General features: G+C 34.5%; 1 protein-coding gene across 2 annotated transcripts in view; it reads right to left on the bottom strand.

Moving 5' to 3' along the window:
• LOC119574666 (cyclin-dependent kinase 8-like) overlaps positions 1 to 12,274 on the bottom strand; it is a 15,504-nt gene extending 3,230 nt beyond the window's left edge. The window contains exons 1-11 of one of the 2 annotated variants that reach the window (XM_037922053.1): positions 12,067 to 12,274; positions 9,939 to 10,014; positions 9,420 to 9,530; positions 9,079 to 9,219; positions 8,634 to 8,823; positions 7,796 to 7,910; positions 7,433 to 7,531; positions 7,231 to 7,303; positions 6,897 to 6,994; positions 6,706 to 6,787; positions 2,909 to 2,965 (exon numbers count right to left, since the gene is read on the bottom strand). In XM_037922053.1, coding sequence (XP_037777981.1) covers positions 2,909 to 2,965; positions 6,706 to 6,787; positions 6,897 to 6,994; positions 7,231 to 7,303; positions 7,433 to 7,531; positions 7,796 to 7,910; positions 8,634 to 8,823; positions 9,079 to 9,219; positions 9,420 to 9,530; positions 9,939 to 10,014; positions 12,067 to 12,251 — 1,227 coding nt within the window. In that variant the 5' untranslated portion in view covers positions 12,252 to 12,274. The remainder of the gene's footprint in view (positions 1 to 2,908; positions 2,966 to 6,705; positions 6,788 to 6,896; positions 6,995 to 7,230; positions 7,304 to 7,432; positions 7,532 to 7,795; positions 7,911 to 8,633; positions 8,824 to 9,078; positions 9,220 to 9,419; positions 9,531 to 9,938; positions 10,015 to 12,066) is intronic. The other variant, XM_037922054.1, reaches the window with a different exon arrangement.
• Between the last annotated feature and the right edge of the window lie 2,240 nt (positions 12,275 to 14,514).

Here is a 14,514-nt window from a genome sequence, read left to right as displayed (position 1 = left end):
AAATTGCCATGTACAGTTTCTTATAATTCACTGGCACAAGATCTGTCAAAGACCTCTAAATTCTGCAGTTATAAGGTACCCTCTCCTAGCTCATGTACTTAATGCAGTCAAAGTAGAGGTGTTTGAGAGAGAGAGAGAGAGAGAGAGAGAGAGAGAGAGAGAGAGAGAGAGAGAGAGAGAGAGAGAGAGAGAGAGAGAGAGAGAGAGAGAGAGAGAGAGAGAGAGAGAGCAAGAGAGAGAAAGAGAGAGAGAAAGAGAAAGAGAGAAATATATACATATATCTAACTACAAAAGAAAAGCCAATGAAGTCTGTTACTATTCTATGCTTTAGTGAATTACAATACTACTACTTCTTACTTAGTCTAAGAGAGTAATAATGAATGAGAATAGATTCATATATAAAACTTGTTTTGGCCTATTGACAAAAGTAAAATAATAATAATAATAATAATAATAATAATAATAATAATAATAAAATAAATAAATAAATAATACAGGTCTTGCAGATGTAGTTAACAATATCTAGTAAATCATTATTATTTGTTGTGACACACACGTAAAAAAGGTATGAATCAGAATGGATGGTCTGGCATGACAAGACGTGAAATTTATGTTTTATTCATCTTCAGAGAAAATATGTGATTCTCGTGAAGTGTCGTCATTAAACCATGTCACTTGTCTTGCGCTGCGAATGCATCCTCTGCCATCCATTCCTTTTTTACAACAATGATTACTCTTGAAACCATAGAATTAAATCTAAACGCGGTCTATGTTGGCAATAGTGGTGTTGAAAAATGTCGAATCCATCAAAACTCAAATACAACTTAAATTAACAATGGAAATTTTGCCAAGAGTACATTATTTATTGTCTGACTCCAACAACCTAAATATTTTTTGAAAAAGGGATGAGAGAAAGAGAAAGAGAAAGAGAGGAGAGGAAAAGAGGGGGAGGGGGCTAAAAGAGAGAGAGAGAGGAGAGAGAGAGGGGAGAGAGAGAGAGGAGAGAGAGAGAGAGAGAGAGAGAGGAGAGAGGAGAAGAGAGAGAGAGAGGAGAGAGAGAGAGAGAAGAGAGAGAGAGAGAGGAGGAGAGAGAGAGAGAGAGAGAGAGAGAGAGAGAGAGAGAGAGAGAGAGAGAAAGAGAGAGAGAGAGGAGACAAAGAGAGAGAGAGAGAGAGAGAGAGAGAGAGAGAGAGAGAGAGAGAGAGAGAGAGAGAGAGAGAGAGAGAGAGAGAGAGAGAGAGAGAGAGAGAAAGAGAGAGAAGAGCCAAATTGCATCAAAGCAGATGAAGAACATCAGCCTTATTCTTTGCAAAGAGTGAAATTTGTCATGACATTCTAGCCGCAAGTGAATACATATAGATGGATCGACATATATAGGCATTTATGCAATCTTAAAACAAAACCCATCAAGATCTTGCACAGAATACACTTTCTTGCAGACAGTACTTAAAGGCTACCGTTCTGCCCCAAAAGTGTTTTCCTTTTTCAAGACAGACTGGTGCCCAGTGATATTTGCAGCACTTAGGGTCCAATTTAGAAGAAAAAAAAACATATCATTCCAAAAGCACACCAACAGCAAACATTCATTTTTTTTCCCCCAAGGATAGTATTAATAAAAAAATATATACACATATAGAGTGCAAAATTAAATCATAGTTTTGCATCAGTACTCTCAAAAGGTGTTTGTGGCTCTTCGCACAAGTTCTACTGTAGGTCCACCTCCTCTTTGGTATTCGCAGACTCTCTCCATGGAAAAACAAGCAAACAAACAAAATTATTAGCTCTGGCTACTAATATATTCATAAATGTCTGTTTTGACATCATCCCAAGAGGTTCAGAGAACGTCATATTACTCGTGACTAATATGACTCTGTTCGGGTTTTGATTAAGAAAAAAGTAAGAGAAAAAAAAACTGATAATGTACAGGGGAAGAATGAAGCCATAGCTGCTGCAGCCATACAGTGGATGTTATCAATACTGGAGGGTAAAAAACGGAGAGATTAAAAGCAAATGCCATCGGAGAATATCAGAGAGAAAAAAAATTAAAACATTGAACAAGGAAACAAATCCTACAAAAAAAGGAAAAAGAAAGGGAATTTTATGAATGTGGTCAGAAACACCACTAAATGAATCTATTGGCATAAATCCAATTGGAAGGCTGTTTGAATACTACTGTACTGTACAAATATTTGCAGAATATTTGTTAGAAAAGGATTGCAGCTATTATTTTTGGTATTAGTGTGTTAAAGATTCAAATTTGGAAAAAAAGAGAGATACTATTGTTATATACACATATCCTAATACTTCTAAGCAAATTATCACAAACAAGTGTTAGAACTTCCGACAAGGCATTCAATACCAATGACAAAAGGATAGCCAAGGTGTATTTTAGAGGAAGTTTAAAGGGAACTGTTACTTTGTATGCATCTTAATGTAATTCTACTCAAATCAGTGAAGTGAAATTACTTTGCTGAAAGACATGTTCTTCCTCTAAATAATAAAAGTGACCCAGATGAAACTAAAGCAACAGAGTTGCATTTTGCAGATAAATACCATACTTTCTTAATATTTACATGCATAACAGAACAGGACTCTAGATATCCTATAACACATGAATGCAAAAATCAGTACACAAAAATATCACATGATACCTTTGGTCACTCAGACCATAATAGTTTTCTCAGTTGTCATCAATCTCTGCATTTACTTGTCAAAAATAATCAAGTCATTATCAACTTAATAAAGAGACAGCTTATCTCGTCTCATAAAACACCACAAGTCATGATGTTATATGCACTGTAGAAAAGCGAGAAAAATATCATTTTCTGGACCCATGGTTATCACAATCATACACTCTCGAATCTAAAAGCTCCCACCATGGACATGGTCCCCATTCCCAAACTCTAACCTTGGCAGCTGCTGCTCTTTGTTGGTTTGTCCAGCTCTGCTCCATGAACACCTTCTTCTGGAATGCCAAGAGGAAGACACATACATCGCTGGGCTACAGTAGTCTGATCACCTTTTTAAAACTTTGCTGTTGTGGTGTTGCACATATATTGCCTGGGCAGAGTCTGATTACCTTTACTAAATAGCACTCACTGGCTTTGTCCCAATTAGATATATATAAGTGATGAATAACTGAAAACTGTAACATGACTAGAAACCATGGTTCTTTCACATCATGATGTGTATAAGGTTTACAGACACCAAATGCTTCTCCAGGCAGCTAATAAGCCTATACTTCGTAAATGCGTTTATGGCACGTGGCATCATAGCTTTTATCTGCGTGGATTAATTCCTAAGCAAAACTAAAGCAGGTATTGCTTCCTTCCAATAGCTGAAAGCCATTCAGTCAGTACTGTAGCTTCATCTCAAATTTAAGCAGTTTGATTTCACCAACAACATTCCAATGTCAGGATAACTGCCTTGGAAAAAAACACAGTGAAAACAAAGTGCTACAAACTGTATAAAATCATGACTCCTCTTACAGGAATTGAATTAAATAATGGCATTTCACAGCTGACATTTTGTCACTGTCTATTTTACTGACTATAATAAGTAATGAAATATTATGATAAAAACAAAAACAAAATTATAGCTGCAGTAAGCCACAAACACACTTAAATAACAACTAATGTTCTTGGCAAATACTGTCCTCAACTAGTGCTCATAATCACTGGGCATAAAAGAGAACTCAGATAACAGGATAATTGTATGGATGTGTGTAATAATATGCACCAAGTATATTTATACGTATACATATGCACACACACACACACACACACACAACCTTTTTCTTCTCCATATAGAAGCAAATATAGAGGCAGTCCTATAAAAGAGCACAAAATGCTAAATACATTGAAATACCTCTATCACAATCTCTTAAAATTAAAAGTACTTGTTACTGATAAGACAAAATCACCACAAAATTCAGAATAAACTTTGTTATAAGATTATCTATAAAAGCTTATTTTATAAAACACAATAACACTATATATGGACTAAATTAAAATGCCATTTCACAACATACAGTATGTGCTTGACAGAAAATTCATGTGGAACAAAGAACATAAATGTGGTAATTTGAATAAACGCAAAATGTCAACAAAACCTCTCGGTTTAAATAAATGTACTACCACAATGATCTTCAAAACAGAGTGATTTTCCCCTTCAAATTCCCCCACATTAATCAACCTGAGGAGAAAACACAACAATGAAAAAAAAAAAAAAAAAAAAAAAAAAGCTTCCTCCCACCAAGCTGAGACCTCTAGCTAAAATACAATGAAACCCCAAGAAAAACAACTTCAACAGTACTATGAGCTAATATACCTTCATCGTTTACATACAGTCACTATATCTATGGCTAGCACTGTACATAAGCAGACAAGGACCTTCTTCACGTCATTCATAAAATGTAAAATAAGAGATGCAAGTCTTTGTATTCAACACGGATTGCATCAATTTTATCGATATTATTTTGAAATGTATCTATTATACCATTGGAACTTATTGAAAGTTCTTTGTCACTGTGCCTTTGACCAAACAATATTGTGCATTTTTTGTTGAAGCACATACGTATGGGATGAGAGAGAGAGAGAGAGAGAGAGAGAGAGAGAGAGAGAGAGAGAGAGAGAGAGAGAGAGAGAGAGAGAGAGAGAAGAGAGAGAGAGAGAGAGGAGAGGAGAGAGAGGGAGAGAGAGGGAGAGAGAGGGAGAGAAAATAAGAGAGAGAGAGAGAGAGAGAGAGAGAGAGGAGAGAGAGAGAGAGGGGAGAGGAGAGAGAGAGGAGAGAGAGAGAGAGGGAGGGAAGGAGGGAGAAGAGAGAGAGAGAGAGAGAGAGAGGAGAGAGAGAGAGAGAGAGAGAGAGAGAGGAGAGAAGAGGGGGGAGAGAGAGGAGGGGAGAGAGAGAGAGAGAGAGAGAGAGAGAGAGGAGAGAGAGAGAGAGAGAGAGAGAGAGAGAGAGAGAGAGAGAGAGAGAGAGAGAGAGAGAGAAGAGAGAAGAGAAGAGAGAGAGAAAAAGAGAGAGAGAGAAAGATAGAAGAAAGAGAAGAGAAAGAGAGAGAGAAGAGAGAGAGAGAGAGAGAGAGAGAGAGAGAGAGAGAGAGAGAGAGAGAGAGAGAGAGAAAGATAGAGAGAAAGATAGAGAGAGAGAGAGAAAGATAGAGAGAAAGATAGAGAGAAAGAGAGAGAGAGAGAAAGATAGAGAGAGAAAGATAGAGAGAAAGAGAGAGAGAGAGGCAGAGGCAGAGGCAGAGAACAAAAATCAGACTCAAAAACAAGGTGCAAGAAAATACAAGAACTGATAAGAATGGAATGAGAGGCAAGGACTCATAAAATACTGGAATTAAAAAGAGGAATAAGAGAGAAGAGGAGGAGGAGGAGGAGGAGAGGAAAGGAGGAGAAAGAGAAAAGAGAGAGAGAGACAAATGTACGTAAACAAAACACTCATACTATATGGCAAACAAGTCCTTATATAATTTCTCATTTCAATATAATGGATCTTAATCTACTGTTACCTTTTTGATTTCTTAAAATAAATTTTTTCTACAAATAATTATGATTCACTACATGTCTTACTGTTTGCTGATGAGAAATTCGCGTAATTCAAAATTGCCCATAATTACCTATTACCCATATGATGAGGTGTGTGAAAAAAAATACTAATCCAGACTGGTCCATTATGAATAATAACAATAATAATAACAACAATAATAATAATATAAAAAAGTAGGCAAACAGGTGACATAACTGCGAACTACAGATCCTACAGGTCGCCACCTTTCCACATGTTAGGCATAGTTGGGGTCCTGATCACTCGTAGCACCAAAAAGACTCAACCTCCTAAAACACTAGATTAGCACTTAGACACCTTATCCTACTGAGCAATGGAACATTCATTAATCATTATAATCAGATCATGTCCAAAAACTATAGAGTATAACTGCACGGAGCCACAGAAAGTAAAACTAGCTCAAAGTTATGCCATAGCAAAGCTATATATATATATATATATATATATATATATATATATATATATATATATATATATATATATATATATATATATATATATATATATATATATATATAATAAAATACACGATCCATCAAGTACAATAAATTATATCTAAAGACACACATACATGTTTACAAAACCCTGATGAACACTTTGCTACCGTTAATGTTAAAGCAGGACATTCATCTCACAGAGAGGAATCTAGACTACATGATTCTATAAAATGGTTCATTTAAAAAGCAGATTAACAAATCTGATTCCTTCTCAGCCCCCCAAAATAAATGTTCTTAATAATAACAATAATAATAATAATAATAATAATAATAATAATAATAATAATAATAATAGTAATAATAATAATAATAATAATAATAATAATAATAATAATAATAATAATAATAATAATAATAATAATAATAATAATAATAGTAATAATAGTAATAATAATAATAACAACAAAATAATCCAATGAAAATAATGATAAGTGCACAAAGCACCCATCACCTAACCTTTGGAAGACTTACATACCCAAATACATAAAAATGTTGAGGAAAAATAGACCCACACGCAAGAAATACATATGACCTTAATTTAAAATAAATATGTTTTTTGTTCCAAAGATTTTGTCAAGTCCTGTTACTCAAGAAAACAAATAACTTGCATAGAACAGCTGGTGACTGATGCTCTTACCTTGTTATCTGACTTATCATCCTGTTCTTCATCTGACAGAAAATCTCTTTTGGGGTAAGGTATGGGTCCACCTGCAAAAACACTAAACAGACAAGTTTATTTGATGTGATTCATCCAAACAAGAGGACTTTAAAATGTGAAAAAAATATATATGATCAGCATTTGTGATTACACTTAGCGTTTTAACTTACTCATGTGTAGGAACTGGGTCTTCCAAGAAATAGGGATCTTGCATTGCTAGTTCAGATGTAATTCTTTTAGTTGGATCCATGGTTAATAATTTCTGGAGCTGAAAGAAACATTTTTGACGTTATACCATTAGACATGCCAATCGGTAACAAATGACTTATATATTTCTTTCAAATTGATTTTGAAGGTCTCACAAAAAAGGCATATTCGCATGCATTTCATAGCAGGGGTTTGCCACTTTCAAATCCGTCATGAAAAGAAAACTATGAAAAAATATCATTCTCTTCCTTAATAACTCTATCATCGAAGGATATTACAAGAAAAGTCTTTGCTTACCAACATAAAAGCCTTGCAGTCTGGTTTGATCTTATGTCTGTCCATATATTTAACTAGAGAACAGTTTGCATAGCTGAGGGATTAAATAATGAGAGTGAGTGATCTGGAGATAATAACACCACAGATAAAAGCTATCACCTCAACGCACTATTCACAGTCAACAATATTCTTTCCAATCAAAATAATTCTGATTAATACTTACTTGTTTTTCTTGAAATCTTTCATTAAAGTTGCATGCTCAGGCATTTTCTTAATATCTACCCAATCTTTTTCCTGTGGGAATCCCATTACATTGAAAATTCTGAAAAAAAAAAAAGGAAGATGAAACTTTAACAACTTACTATTGAAACAATGTATACAAGTATTTGAAGTCAAACAGACTCATACATTCCATATATTCAGTGCTGGATCAAGGCATGGCCAGCTGGCAGACCTCTCGACATACAGGTAAAAGCCATTTCCATATGAGAATGCTAATTCAAAGCCAATCATCAGTACCTGTACACAGGGTATCTTACTCTTGCTCCAATCTACAGAAAAAACTGCTTAACGGCAATATACAAACCTGTCTAACTGATCGTGATGGTATGGATTACTAGTCTTTATATCTTCTTGTCGACAATGGAAAATAGGTTCTGAAGTTAATAGTTCTGCGAAGATGCATCCTATAGCCCAAATATCTGAAATTTGGATTTTTAATAACTTTCTGTTGGTAAAAAAAATTGAACACAAATGTATTATATATATATATGTATATATATATATATATATATATATATATATATATATATATATATATATATATATATATATATCCCAACATGATTCACCCAGTAATAAACTAATGTTCATGAAGTTACCTCTCATTAGAGCATTTTACTACAAACCAGAACAATAAAATAATATTACAATATAGTTTCATCTTAACACATTGCTGTACATGCCACGCCCACTTTCAGTTTAGTTTATGGAATGTCTTTACAACACAGAAGGCTCTACTAATGCTTAATCAACAAGGGGTTCATTACTAGTATTTCATCATTTCCCCTTTTCCTTGACTTTCTGAAAAATCTATTGCTAATATTAATGACATTATAATAATCATAATGTCCATAATAATAATAATAATAATAATAATAATAATAATAATAAAAACATCAACAGTAATGACACTTGAGAAACTTTCTGCAAAAAACTGTAAGGAGGGGGAAATCAGGTCTACTAAATGACTCCTCGGTGGCTGGGCACTTGTGAAGCTACCTGTGTGTAAAAACACTTACCAAAACAAAACTACAGTGAGCATTACAAATCTCCCAGTAGCATTCAGTAAATAATAATCCTATATGAACACACACACAGATTCCCAGCTTGCCAAGCACCCAAACACTTCTACAAATGCTTACCAATGGCTTTGGTATAATGTCTTGCCCCAAGCAAAAGCTCTGGTGCTCGATACCAAAAGGTTACTACTACAGGATCCAAGTCAGCTAAAGGCTTGAGCGGCGAGTTAAACAACCTTGCAAAACCCATATCGGCAATTTTCACTCGCCCTCGTTCTACTCCTTCACCCATGACTAAGATGTTGGCAGGTTTCTGTGAGGTTAAAAACCAGTCATGATTATCAAATATTGTTCATTTAAATTTCAAGTAATTCACACATATTTTGCTGTCAAGTACTCAGATGCTAATTGCTTGAGATCAACTAGCTATCATATTCTAAATTCCACATAATATCCTCTGTATCTTCAATATATACATATTTTCTTTTCGGGGGGGGGGGGGGGTAATATCCTCGCATATATAGAACATTTAAACTTCTTTACAACAAAGACAACAAGAAACAGTTACCAGATCTCTGTGCAGAACCCAGTTGGAGTGAAGATATCGAATTCCATCAAGAATTTGATATAGAAGAGACTTGACCATTCCCTTTGTGACCTGCACCGTTTTCTTGTTGGCTTTTGACGCTCGATGGAACTTAATGATGTGCTGCAAAAAAAAGAAGAGATAAATGAGTGTTGTTGTTTCACGTGAGAACGTCACTCACTCTGAGCCCAAAGCTGCAAACAACTTCAATTTTTCATAAATAGTGTGAAATATGAAAATGGGAAGGAGTGTCCCTAACTGGTATATGACATCATGTACTTTTTATTGAAAGAATAATGCAGTAGACTACCTATTTCACTTACCCACAAATCATGTTCTGCATAATCAAATAGCAACCACACTTTTCTGTCAGCGTGTGAAAGGAATACTCTCTGGAGGTTTATCACATTTGGATGTTTCAACTCTCGCAGCAACTGTAAAAATAAATAATTATTATGTGTCATCATATATATATTTCTCTTAGCTTAAGGTATTAAAGTCTAATGAGACATAAAATATATACAAATTTAACTTCTAGAGCACAGATAATTAAGGATACTTTACTTTCCGCTAACAATATTTGATTATTTTTCTATCTAAAACCTCTCCAGTATCTATTTGGCAATTTGAGACCATTGTTCCAAACAGGCTTGAGATTTGTACCTATGCTACTAGGAGTACCCATTGTAATTAATGGAATAAAGTGTTTGAATTTGAATTTGAATTTTGAGTGGAAAGATCTTTGAGTAACGCTTTTTTCTCAATGATCTGAAGAGTGTCAGAGTCGATAGGCTGACTCAATTTGAAGTAAAATAAGATTACACTATCAATTCTCTACTTACTGCAATTTCCCTGCATGCTGACATAGACAATCCAGTGCCTTCTATCTGTTTGAGGGCATATTCTTTAGTGTCCAACCTGAAATTGAAACATATACAATTTTTCTAAACATTTATTGACTCTCAATTTATATTTCAAAGTAACCCCTAAGATAAGATAAGATAAGATAAGATAAGATAAGATAAGATAAGATTAAAAAAAAAAAAAAAAAAATGAAAGCAGCTTTGTCTGCCCTCGGAATTTCCCTCTTACTCTTTTTACAATAAGTCAAAATTTCTGACAAAATATATAAAGAAACATACGGGTCTGCCTCCTCCTTAATATGGAAGAGAAATTCCAAAATAGTAACATATGATAGGCTCTTGCATATGCTTTAACTGTCTTAAAGAAACTACACTACACAGGATTCTTTCCCCCTTACATTAACTTGTTCTACCTGTCAAGGAAGTGCCACTCTTAAGTGGGCATGACAGGTGCATCAAAAATAATGTTGAATATGATCTGCAACAAACTCAGGGACATAAATGGAAATTTACTTTTATTTCATAGCTTTAATAATCTCATATATGATCAGCTTATCATAACAATCAGTTTACAGATGTCAACTTGGGCAAACATTGATATGGCATTAAAATACTAGAGTACAATTTATTGCAAACAAACTTAAACCAAGTAAATTTTTAATAGGGAGTTTGTCTGATGGATAATACTTTTGCTTTGTCTAATCAGGTCAGAAGCAAAAGTGACTGGCACAGGCACACTAAAATTCACCGTAGTGCATCTGTACCATAAAGCTTATCCTCAAATTTTGAGGATAAGGGACTACATATATCTGCTCTTCCCCTGAATTCAAAGTTTACTGCCAGTTATACATCACAATGATCAGCTTGTTAATTTTAATAAAAAAACATTAGGGTCTGCAGAATGAATGAACTCTTTCATATTTTTTTACAAGCTATGTTATAAAACACATGCATATCTATTCAAAAAGATTATGAATACATAATTCTTAACACCTCAATATGCTACTTTCCTATTTTTCACATCAAATATTTCTACATGAAAATATATTTTGCAAACTGATATCTAATATATGAGCTACAGATATTGCACAATCTGTATTGTTTTAAATGCAAAAGATCTGTCAAAAGGGGAGCAATATATGGATTTCAGACTGAAAGCTGTTATAGGATATTCTAATAATTATTTAATCTAACTATGGATTACAATATTAAAGACACTGACATACAAAAATAATAGACAGACAAAAGGAAATAATTTTCTTCACATTTTCAGTACAAGATTTTGACATGGAATAGTAAAGGAATCCTCATATCAATGAAAAATTTTCATCTAAGATATTTCCAACTGCAAACTGAAAATAAATCTAAGTTTAAAAGCCTCAAGCATACACCACAAGCCTACGATTTCCTGATGCTCCGGCAAAGGCCAAAGAGTCTCCGCCACAAACATCCCTGGCATGATGTGAATTTGCTGACCTCCAATGCAATTTGGTATTGAAGAAGGAACCAGCCTAAACTTTTCTTTACCAGAACATTTGTGCCAGAGGTATAATGGCCTTTTCTCGAGCATGGAGAGTAGAGACAACATGAGTATAACTTAAAATTGAACCAATAATGGGCTGGTTTCAAGGTGGCAGGTAATAGCCCAAACTGTAGATTTAAAAATAATTATTCAAACACAGAATGGTTATAGACAATAGACAAGAATGGAGAAAAAAAAAGATTGATTGTAGATTTGAGACACATTTATAGATTAATAGATAAGATTGAAGACTACAGACCAGAAAGAAGATGCAAGATTGAAGACTGCAGATTAACTCCCTGTAAACCTGCTCAAGTTTCAAGTAGATTCAAATTGATCAACATAATTGCAACAAAGAAAATCACACATCATAAAAGTCGCTAACATTTACCCGAAATAACACATCAACCTCAACAAAACCAACACCAAAGAAATAGAAAGAAGGAGAGAAAGGATAAAAACAAACAAACAAACCCGACTCAAAAAACTTACAAAAAAAAAAAAAATTGGTATAAAAAAGAGAGAAAAAAAAAAAAAGATTCCCAACAACGACCCACAGATCCCAACCCTCCTTTCATATCTTACCCATCCTTCCTCTTCGCCTTATACACGTGTCCATACGTTCCCCTGCCGACCTTGCAACCCTCGTAACTAAACAAATCCTCGACTTTGGCCCTCTCGTTGTTTAATTTCTCTTTCCACTCATAATCCATGGCGAGCGAAGGCGCAGCGGGAAGGGCCTCGGTTTGTTTACGTGTCCGTCTGCGCATGCGTGGACTGCGCCGCGACCCCGGCTTTGGCTTCGAGTTTATTGTTTTTTTTTTTGTTTTACTGTTGCTGTTCTTGGTGTTATTATCGTTGATGTTATTAATAAGTGATGGATATTATTGCTGTTGACTTTATTGCTATAGTGATTATTATTATCATTATTATTCATATTATTATCATCATTATTACTGTTGTTGTTGTTCCTGTCATTATGATCATTATCATTATTATTATCATTAATGTTATTGTAATTATTATTATCAATATTATTATTGTTATTATTACAATGTTAATAATAATTATTATTATCATTATCATCATTGTTATTACAATAATAATAATTGTTGTTATTATTATTATTATCATTGTTACTATCATTATCATTATTATTATAATTATTATCATTATTATCATCATCATCATCATGTGTGTGCTTCACACACACACACACACACACACACACACACACACACACACACACACACACACACACACACACACACACACACACACACACACACACACACACACACACACACACACACACACACACACACACATCACTGCGGTACAGCTCTTAAATGTTGATTAATACGAAGAAGATCGGACAACGGGTGGTCGAGTCTGCCAACTCTGTGCAGATACATAGGTCATGTTAAAAGAACAATTTGGGTTATAAAGCGAACGGATAAGCGAAACACTGAAAAGAGATAGCGAGGCTTTGTGAGCAGAATGTTCACAAATACGCGAGGAAAACGTAAATTTGAAGGAATTGGTGGAAACTTTACCCAGGTAAAGTGAGAGAGGGAATAGCGAAAAGTCTGACATGAAAATTTAAGAACACAAGGAAGAGGTGGAAGAAGTAGAAACCAAGATTGTTAACGGTATTCAAAATCGGAGCAAAGAATCTGCAAGAAAAAGTTGAGGAAACTGTTAAGCAGATTGAAAGCAATTTGTCAAGCAGCCAGTCTCAAATAATGGAAGAGACAAAAAAGGAGACAGCTACATATATCGGTATATCTAAAGTAAATGAAACTGTAAAAAGAAAGAAAAAAGAGAAAAATATCAAGATCACAAAGAAATAAATAAAAACGCAGCTTGCAGAGATGGCAAAGAGAAATGAACTAAAGTCACACTCTAGGCAACACGCAAGGAACATTGCTAATTTGGTTGATGTAAACGAGGACATAATCATATTGGGAGATGCAGAAGTTGCAGAAGATGCAATCGAACGCTACAGCGAAGACAAGAAATTGATTGTCAATTGAACTGTATTCATATTGACAAATGTATAAAAGGTATGAATGAGAATGAATATCTTCAAAATACAAGAGACGTATTTAATACATCTACATCGAAATACATCTCCTGTATTGTGAAGATATTCATTCTCATTCATAGCTTTTATACATTGATTGTCAATGTTCTCATGGTCATAAATACCGAATTCTTGGAGGTTGCGATTACTCGAAAAGGGAAAGAAACGCCCTTTGAAAAGCGGGATTCATGAATAAGCAAGTGGTAACTGATATAATAAAGAAATCTATAGTCCCCACGAAGAATACAAGAAAGTCTGGACAAAAGAAAATATGACCAAGGATGACAGATAAATACTGCAGAAAAAAAAGGAAAAGCTAAGAAAAACGAACTAAAAACTGAAAAAGGAACTAAAATGTGGAGATAGACAAAAAGAGCACCGGAAGGTTATATAGAAATAGTTTATACAAATATAGATGGTTTATATTCGGAGTTACTAGAACTAGATACAATTATTGAAAGTAATAAACCAGATGTAATATGCATCTCTGAATCCAAACTGGATCCCTCCGTAGATGATGTAACATTAGGACTCCGGGACTATAATATTTGGAGAAAAGATCAGGCAAATGGATACGGAGGATGGATAGCAATATTAACAAGGAAGGAAGTTATTGATAAAGGAGATATAGAGATTAAGCAAGACCCCGTAGTAGAACCAAAGGCAATTGAGATAGAAACAAACGGGGTAAACATAATAGTAACCACAGTGTACCTGCCACCTCATACATCGGTATGGTCTAAAGAAAATTACCAATAACTAATTCAAGAAACGTTAAGGAGCCTGGAAGAAGTGCTGCAACTTTCGGAAACTAGTGCAAAAGAAATTCTTGTAACAGGGGATTTTAATTGCAAAATTGGCTGGGAAAGTTTCGATCGTAGAGCTCTGCCAGATTCGTGGAATGCGAAATTACTAGAAGTCACAAATGAATCGGGATAAGAGGGTTA

The sequence above is a fragment of the Penaeus monodon genome, chromosome 6 (assembly GCF_015228065.2).
Source record: "Penaeus monodon isolate SGIC_2016 chromosome 6, NSTDA_Pmon_1, whole genome shotgun sequence".
NCBI classification, from domain to species: domain Eukaryota; kingdom Metazoa; phylum Arthropoda; class Malacostraca; order Decapoda; family Penaeidae; genus Penaeus; species Penaeus monodon.
Note: the sequence above shows the minus strand (reverse complement) of the source record. Positions and strands in the feature narration are given on the sequence as shown.